The sequence below is a fragment of the Poecilia latipinna genome, unplaced genomic scaffold, assembly GCF_001443285.1.
Source record: "Poecilia latipinna isolate Pla-1442-1.1 unplaced genomic scaffold, P_latipinna-1.0 Scaffold776, whole genome shotgun sequence".
Classification (NCBI taxonomy): Eukaryota; Metazoa; Chordata; class Actinopteri; order Cyprinodontiformes; family Poeciliidae; genus Poecilia; species Poecilia latipinna.
The window spans coordinates 288,778-298,103 of NW_015113392.1; the positions used below are offsets into that span (position 1 = coordinate 288,778).

Genomic DNA, 9,326 nt, shown 5'->3' on the forward strand with positions numbered 1-9,326 from the left:
AAGGATTTCATTTTACAAAGTCATAAAGAGAGATCTTTATAATCCCAGTAATCAAGGGGTAACGATGACAAAGCAAACAGAAAGTCAGAGAGGTGCTACTCGTTATTCGCAGGAAGTGAAATTATGAGAGGACAACTCCTACAGTATTTACCTGCCCTTCTTTTGGGCAGCCTTCTCACCACTTTTTTCCACTATGCTGTCATCAAGTAAGTTTCTCTTTTTTTCTAATTAATGCAAACATGCTTTTGTGTTTTTGACTGTAGTTGGGTGTAAAAATTGGTTTTACTTTAAAACTTTGCTGTTGGGATACGAGGCACAGATGACAGTTTTTCAGATGTTTTTATATGCTTGTTTTATCCACAAAGGGAAAAATAAAAGCAAACATTAAAATAAATTCCCAGGCATTTAAAAAAAGCATTCAATTGTTTTTGTTTTGGAGAAGCACAATTTTCAGTCATCTTTGAAACACAGCAATTTCTAGCAATATACATTTGTAACAATATCTCCCAAAATATATTCAGTGCTTCCTGTAAAATAAAGTAGAGATAAACCCATTTATTTCTAGTGTAAAAGTTGCTGCCAAATATATTTTAGGGTTTTTATGGAATTTTACTAATTATACATTACATTAAATAGGTGAATATCAAAAGACCAGAAGCTGAAAGATACTTCATGGTTGTTCCCAAAAGCTGCTTGTGCTGTTTTTCATGTTTAGGGAAGAAAATGGGATGTACTGTTTGCAGAAGATGTGGGACCTGAAAGCTTTGAAACCTCACATTCAGATCGACCAAAACGACAAGTTATGATTCTATGTTCTTATGAGAAATTAATTATTGAAACCGATAAAAACAAAAAAGTTCTAACTAGCAGATTCAGAGGCAGTAAACACAAAATGCGTTAACTGAACTACGGACTACACAGACAGACTGAAAAGAAGAGACTAAAAACCAATGTGAGCATTGCACTGAATTTGAATAAAGCTTTTGAATAAAATATTTGTCTTTTTCAATATTTTTGAAATCCTCCAATGATTGGTTCTAGAAATAATGAAGGTGTATTTATTTGTCAGCCATTAAAGACTTTACATTATTGTTTTTTAGCACACCTGCATTTGAGGTAAGGTTTGCATATTTAGTCATTTTATGTGTGAAATGTAGCTTCACCAACAAACATCATGGAGCCAATCTATTCTACCAGTTGCTTTATTGATTATTAATAGCAAATGTTATTTTTCGATTTTCGAGTTTACATGCAGGTTGAATTCTGTAGAGTTGGTAAAAAATTTTCACAGGTAAGTTCAGATTATTTCGTCATGCATTCCCATCAGTCAGCGGTCAATTCAGCTTGCAAATACTCCTTGAGACTTTTAAGGCTTTGTGGATTTGTAAAGCTTTTGGATGGCAAAAGGAAAAACAAAAGACAGTGAAGCATGCCTTCCTTGTCAGCGTATTTTCATGACAGAAGATTAACATACCATAAAACAAACAATGTTGCCTATGTATACATTGGGAAACAAGCTGAGGAAATGATAGTGAAACTGCACTGATCTGTTGCACAAGTTACTGTACTTTAAATGTAAATAGTAAATAGTAGGAGAAGAATGTTATGAGGACATACTGATCGCTATCATGTAGAATACATTCAGCAGGAATGTTGTCTTTAAAGTCAAGGCATGCAAACCCATGTTGAATGAGCTTCAACTATTTTAGGTGTAGATCTTATCTGAGAAACGAAGACATACTGTTATGTAAAGGCATAAGAAATCCTCATAATGATTAAAAAAAACACTATAGATGAGCACCAATAACTTTAACTACTAAAATTAGTAGCTGTTGTATATAAATGGATGTAACGTAGTAAAAGAAAGCTATGTAATGCAAAGATTTTCTGAAGGTTTTTTTCTCTTTACCAGTGACTGGAATCTTCTCAACACACAACCTCAGCAGCACCATGTAAAGAACAAAATCACTGGTCCCTCTAAGGAAATCAAGTGAGAAAAATCGGTTTTTGTTTCCGTTTTCTGTTCCATGCTATCAGACGTCAACTTGACAATATATTGTACATTGTATCTCGTACTTTGTGTCTCAGGGAGAAAAGCAAAGGAATAGAAATTTGCTCTCAAGACTCTCAAGTCTGGAAAAATGAAAATAAAAAAATCAAGTAAGTATGTCTGTTCAAGGATCTTAAGAGTTTTTTTTTTATTATTATTTTATTACTGTAAAGCAGTTACCCATTGCTTATTGCTCTAGAGCTTTGAGTACTTTGAGAACTAAAAATGCAACACTACTTAAAAATTCAGCTTCGGACATCTGACCACATCTGACTACACTTAAGCTGTGTAAAGTAATTTACCATGTTAATTTTACAGTTCTTTAAAATGTCTCTTCTTTTTGGTATCACAGCAAGAAGAAACGTCAGCAAAACTGTTCTCAGTCTTGTCAAGACTTCAGGTAAGTTCAAGCTGCTCCATTTTTGTCTCTTTAATTTGTCATCTTCATCTTTGTTTTTGCCCCAACAAATCAAGTCATATTAGACACGATTCCAGACATTACTGAGCATCTGCATGTGTTAATGTTCACAGGGAGAAAATAAAAGAAATGCTACAGAATTACTCACAACCCTGGGTTAAAGACGAAGAAAAGCTCCTAGAAATCAGGTAAATTTATGATTAAAAGCCTCTTATCATTGGTTTGGCTTTGAAGGCAGGCAATTCAGTTTTAGAGGAACAACAAATGATTCTACTAAATCTGTGCCATCCTCAGTATATCATAAATTCCCTAGTTGACATATATCACTATGTCACACTTGTACTACAATTGCATTTACTTCTAGACTTGAATGCTAACCTGTTTTTGTTTGTTTTGGTTTAAAGCAAAAAAAAAAGAGGGAAAAAAAAGGAGCAGTTAATTAACCCTTTTAAAACAATGCAAATTTTTTATGCTAACTGAGGATGCTAATAAATAATCTTGTTTCCCAGGACTGAGCTTAGCCTCAAGTGCAATGGTTTGGAGAACGCCATCATAACCCAGAAAAATACTCCACTGGGATCGAAGATTGACTTTGATGGGAACAATTGGCGTTCTGTCAAGGTGGACTCAGAAACTTTTGCCACATTTACCAAAGTAAGTTGTGCTTGATATATATATATATATATATATATATATATATATATATATATATATATATATATATATATATATATATATATATCTAGGGATTGTTTTGTTTGTAAACACAACGGATGCGCGCGCAGCTTGACTGTAGAAAGAGCCGCTCACTGGTTTCCATGGTTACCCGCATTTAGTTTGCTGTTTTAACATTAGCTAGCATGTCAGTGGACTACGACTGTTTAACACAGCGTGATAAAATAAGTTATTCTACCAAATTGACATTAGAGAATGAGATGCGTCTTGACCATTTAATGCAGGTGAGCCGATAAATGACGAGAGAAAATGGCCCAAACGTCGGGTATTACTATCAATATTAAAGCAATTTATTCACGGTAAGATCATCAGCTAACATATGGCGAACAATAAGCAGTGGAGAAGGGTTTTCTTAAAATGTAGGGTTTTTTTATTTATTTAAAAAACAACGGTTTTATTAGCCATATTGTAGTTAGAATAATGTATTTTTGCCTGTGTTCCGAAGGCGACATGCGCAGTAGAGTTGCTGCTGACGAAAATTTAGGATTGAATTTAGGATTAACTGTAGGTCTGGCGATACAATAACAAAAACCTAAACTTCGAGTGTTTGTTATGGACAACCCAACCAATACCCCAAAAGCAAAGGTGAATGCTCTAGGATGAACTCAAAGTAAAGTGCTCATGAATTTCCCGCAGACGCATCAGATCTTGAATAAAACTTTGCATTCATGTGCTGTTGTTGGGAATGGAGGAATCCTGGCAAACAGCAAGTGTGGAAATGAGATTGACTCAGCTGAATTTGTGATCAGGTAAGAACATCGTCAGGTGTAGAACATATCTTTGAGAATAAAATACAACCAAATCAAACCAAACTGGTTATGTCACTTCATCAGGTGTAACCTGGCTCCTTTGCTAAACGGATATGAGGAACATGTTGGGAAGAAAACAGACATTGTGACTGCAAACCCAAGCATTTTAACTTTTAGGTGAGCAAACAATTTAAACTTTATCACAAAAGGTTATATTTTTCAAACTTTGCAACTCACCATTGTTTTATAATTGCAGGTATAGCTCACTTTTAGGACATCGACGCAGGTTTGTGGAGAGTCTATGCCAATATGGCAATGCTAAGCTGTTGCAGTTGCACAATCAAGGTGTGCTGAAACTACATTTACGGGAATGTGGATCAGAGGATTAAGACAACTCTCATGATGCTTTAAAGCAAACAACATTGAAGGATATTTGACAGCTTTATAAATGACTTGACTGTAAGTCTGTTCACATAACAAATCATTAACAAGTATATATTAGTAGGGTTAAAGTTCTGATCACTTCAAAGCAGAACTTAAGTTTATCAAACTATCAAAGTCTGCAAATAAACATATTATGAGAGACGTTGCCTCTTATAAAAAATTTATTGTATGCACCAGTGCATGTCCTTGAATGTGACAGCTTAACACACCAGCAAAAACAGTGATTTAAGTGTACCAGGTAAAACAGGAAAAGCAACAAGACAGAAACCTGTGGAAGGTACGTGACTGCAAATTTCAGTCATGGTAAAAATAAAGTTCTGCATCTCCAAATTATAGGGGCTTAGATATTTCATAGTTGTCCAAGCTTTTTGGGGTGTAATATTTTTTTTTAGTTTCTTCTTAAATGTATTTATTTATTTAAAGACTTGATTCTATGAAATGGTGAGTGATTTTGTACATTTGAGGTTAGCTTTAAGTAATTTTAGAAAGTGGGAAAGCTAGATCATTTATTTGTTTTACACCTAAAACTGACAAAGCGTGCATCTTTTTTTTTTCTTTCTATTTTTACAACATCCATCAGCTGAAAACACTTGAGATCCTTTAAATCAAAGCTAAAAACCCACCAGTTTAGATTACCTTTGATTAATGCTAATTGGAAAATTAATTAATACTAGTCTTAATTGAATGTTTGGTAATGATTATTCTTGATTTTGAGGATTTTTGACATGTAATGTTTGCTGTTCTCAATATAATCAGTTGCTGTTTTTTGTTTTTATAATGTAAAGCACTTTGAGTTTTGCTGAAATGTGCAATACAAATAAACTTGACTTCACTATTGTTGAAACAGCTGGTTGTTCATTCTGTGTTTTGTTCAATAAATATCTCTTGGTAAGTAAAACTATTTTTTCTGGTAAAGGATACAATCTGAGTTCATCTTTTTTTTTATGCAAAGGCCAGTTTAACAGATTGAAGGCCACTGTTACGAGGGAAATTATTGACTGGAGTTCACGTTTCAACACAGCATAGGGAAAAGTGCTACACTGCCACCGAGAGGGGAGAAAATAATATCTGCCGAGCTTATAGAGAACCTAAAGCCATCACGTTGCTGAAAACATATTCGTTATAATTAATTTCTAATAACTTCAGTAAGTGGTGTGACAAAGTGTCACATCTCATTGTTTCAGAACATTAAACCAATTTAAATATTAGACAACACAAGTGAAAAAGTAAACAAAATCCATTACAACATATTGTAAATATACTTGATTGCAGTTGTTGCTGCTCGGAGTAGGCCAAATGTATAAATACATATTTTTGACAAATACTTCCTTTTTTCAAACCTTGTTTTAATTTTCTAAATGTATTTTTTTTCTTTTTACCATGCCGTGGTGAACAAGCAACATGATGACTAGTGAAGTTGGGTTGTAAAAAGCCACATGAATGAGCAAAGTGTTAAGCACAGAGTATTGAACATTGTCACAAAAAGTTTAAAAAGCAGGAGGAAAAAAAATCAACTTCTGTGACTTAATAATTACTAATTAAGATGTTTTTTGATAAAGTGGAGGTTTTGGTATAAGTATCTTATGTTGGAGACTTACAAACTGTTTTTGAAAGGGAAACCAAACTAATGTTTGTAATGATAACCACATTAATTTATTTCTATTATTATTTCTATCATTAATTTATAGCTATTATCAGTTACCACAAATTAAGTTACAAGAAATGAAATGGAATGTCGTATTACCCAATTTAGTGAATTAATGCAAAAAGTCTCAACAAATACAGAAAAGACACCAAAATAAAATCAATTATTTTCTTGAAAAAGCTTTTAAAAAGCTGGTAGAACAGCTACAAAAAATGGTTTATTGGGAGTGGCAACAGTTTTATTGCTTGAAGCGGTAAAAGCAATGTTTAACATGTAGGAGGGAGAGACGTAAGTGGGTTCAGAGAGCAATCCTTGGAGCATGTGGTGGGCTCAAATGGCAGAAATTAACAACAGTGGATAACGACTGAAGGTTGTAAACAGAAAAACAGCAAAACCTGATAAGTGAGGTGAGCCTGAGGAGGAAAAGATGAAGGTACAGCTCTTACTATATTTGAATCTTCTCATTTTGGGGAGCCTGACGACCATTTTCCTCTGGTATACGTTCGACAACAAGTAAGTTCTGCTCGAATGATGCAAACAAGATTTAAAAGTGTTTGAGTTTGTTTGGTGATATGGAGACCAAAGTTTACTAGAGAAGAGCGGCACGATGTTGTTTTATTGAAGTAATTGTTCATTTTTTTTAGATATATGTTTTCTGTTAAACTAAAATAATAATTAAAAAAAGCATGAAATCAGTGTTAGCAAAAACATAATTTTCCTGCAGGGTCTGCAAAAGCACTTGACACTTATTATTTGACTTAAGCTTTTTTTTTTCTGTTGTCAATGAAAGAGAGTAAAACTGGATGGAAATGCTACAACCTGCAGCTCTTTCACAGTAAAAACTAAAGATAAAAAACTAACTTATAAAAACATCTTACAAAGCTTCTTCTACTCTTACTGGCACCAACAGCAAAGGTTGTTTCTTTTTTTTCCCCACGTAGACCAAAACAAAGTTAACATTTTCCTACATATTTTACATATTAAACTACATGTTTAATATGTTAATAAAACAAACACATTTTGATGTTAGCAAAGAAGGAATCAATGAATTATTGTAGATATAAAAAATTAAAAGGTGTCACACTTTTGCCTCATAGAAAAATCAAAGGGTGAACACTCCCTGGACTTTTTCCTTTTTGTATTAAAACCACAAACTTATTAGGTATTTATTCTAGAGAGACATATAGAGGATTATAAGTGAAACAGAAACCAACACAACTCAGTACAAAAGTTAGAAGTTGAAGCCAGAACGGGTAGGTGAAACCTGCTGTCATATTGTTCTCAGCATTTGAAAATAATACATTTTCAGTGATGAAACTGTACAGATTGTGATGTTGTTGTTTTTTAATGTTTTCTAAATTTTATTATTTTACATTTTTATTTACAGCTGGCGTTACTGCAGTGTAAAACTTCGACCACAAGTTCCTCAACTTAATAACACCCACTCATGTAAAGAATGCAGGTGGGAACAAAGTGTTAAAGGATTTAGTTTTATGACATCTTTGTTTGTTCATTTTACAGTCAGGGTCAAAATTATGTTTACTTTGTGTGGCAGGGAGAAAAAACACATACCAGAGCTTTGCTCTGCGTCCTGGAGAAAAGAGAATCAAACGTTACGGTAAGAAAATTTGCATTAATAGATTTATATTTTCTTTTCTTTTTAGAAAATGTTTCAAAACGTTTTCTCTGTCCTTAGTCTGGATTGATCAAATCTCCGACAAGCTTTTCAGTGTTTACAGTGGTGCAACAAGACTTTTATACAAGGAGTGCCCAGAAGAGGATTAGAGTTTTATTATGGGGTTCTTATGCTAGTAAAGTAAAGTCAGTGTTGATGACAAAACTTTACCCAGTATTGTAAATTGTAATTGTGGCAGATTAATGTAAAGAGACTGGACAAGATTTATGTTCATGCTTTTATGTAAAGGACAGGACTTCAAGTCAGGACGTCAAGACTTTTCCCAGGTTTTCAGAATCAGAATCAGCCTTGGCCACTCGCCTTGGTTTTCCATTCCTCTCAATGAAGACATTTAGAACAGAAATATTTAAGATAAAATATATTTTTATTGAAAAAAATACAAAATCTACTGACGGTAGAAGTCTAAGCGATGTATCCAGGATGTGTGGGGTCTGCAGATATGCTAGCCACACAGCTAACAGCTCAGAGTGCAGATATAAATCCTCTAAGATCACTATGCTAAAACAGCTATTATCTTTCCCCTTAATGTCCACTACTATCTCCTTATCATAACATTTTAGAAAAATATGTTATCATTTCTTTCCATTATGTTCCCAGAAATAAGTGATGTACTTCAGTAAACAACTAACAACCAACAAATGATCAGAGATTGAGTCTTGCAAATTAAAATGTCATTCATTAAGTGGTTTCCACTTTTTTCCGAGACAGAAATGAACTTCAACAAAATCCTCAAAACAAAGATGATGCTGCTTCCTCTGATTCTTGTAAAGACTGCGGGTAAGAGTGAGCAGGGTCATCTTTCTCTTTTACGGCTCTTTGGTGCTTGTGTCTGCATTATCAAGTGGATTCACAAGTCTGATCAATCTGCATGTGTTGATGTTCCACAGGGAGAAAATAAATCAATTGTTGGAGAGTTACACTCAAGTTTGGAAGAAAAATGAAGATAATCATTTTGAATTCAGGTAATGATATCCTAATGAAACCTTCTTTATGTTTATGATATATTCCATTAAAAACAAAGAATTTCTACGACAATGTTGAAATAAAGAAGTAATAGAGGTAGACACACCTTGATTCAAAGGCAAGCTTGAAGGAACAGATTGAAACAACCAGAGGTAATTTGGTATGTGAGAAACTCTCAGGATTGAAATTGAATGTAATTTTTATTCCAAAAGAATATTAAAACATGTAATTCAAGATCCAGAAGGAAAAACAACTCACAGATCAAAATACAAAATCTATGAAGTGAAAGAGAAAGGTGAAAGGCAGAGAAGAAGTCAAGACAAATTTACAAAACCAGATGTTTGTTACACATAAGTGAAGAATGAGGGAACAAATGAATATAGTAATTTAAGTAATAAAGTCAACACCACAAACTGTCACAACCTTAAAATCCCATAAATAATTTCCTTGCAGGTTGTTCAGTATGTGCTGGCAGCATATCAGCACATACTGAACAACCTCTTATTTGTAGAACAAAACAAATGAAGATAAATGAGAACCTTTGATACAGTCCCATTTATCTGGTGAAACCCATTTCAACAAGTTGCCCGCATCAATCAATCAATCAATCAATCAATCAATCAATC

The 9,326-nt window shown here is 33.7% G+C and overlaps 1 protein-coding gene and 1 long non-coding RNA gene across 2 annotated transcripts in view; both read left to right on the forward strand.

Annotated features, from left to right (window-relative positions):
• LOC106955905 (uncharacterized) overlaps positions 1-2,160 on the forward strand; it is a 5,523-nt gene extending 3,363 nt beyond the window's left edge. Inside the window, exons 2-3 of the long non-coding RNA XR_001426675.1 lie at positions 1,913-1,990; positions 2,089-2,160. This is a non-coding gene — a long non-coding RNA (uncharacterized LOC106955905). The remainder of the gene's footprint in view (positions 1-1,912; positions 1,991-2,088) is intronic.
• Positions 2,161-2,410: 250 nt separating this feature from the next.
• Positions 2,411-9,326, forward strand: part of LOC106955904 (alpha-2,8-sialyltransferase 8F-like) — a 12,871-nt gene continuing 5,955 nt past the window's right edge. The window contains exons 1-5 of the mRNA XM_015046349.1: positions 2,411-2,450; positions 2,582-2,656; positions 2,978-3,122; positions 3,840-3,952; positions 4,037-4,129. Coding sequence (XP_014901835.1) covers positions 2,598-2,656; positions 2,978-3,122; positions 3,840-3,952; positions 4,037-4,129 — 410 coding nt within the window. The 5' untranslated portion in view covers positions 2,411-2,450; positions 2,582-2,597. The remainder of the gene's footprint in view (positions 2,451-2,581; positions 2,657-2,977; positions 3,123-3,839; positions 3,953-4,036; positions 4,130-9,326) is intronic.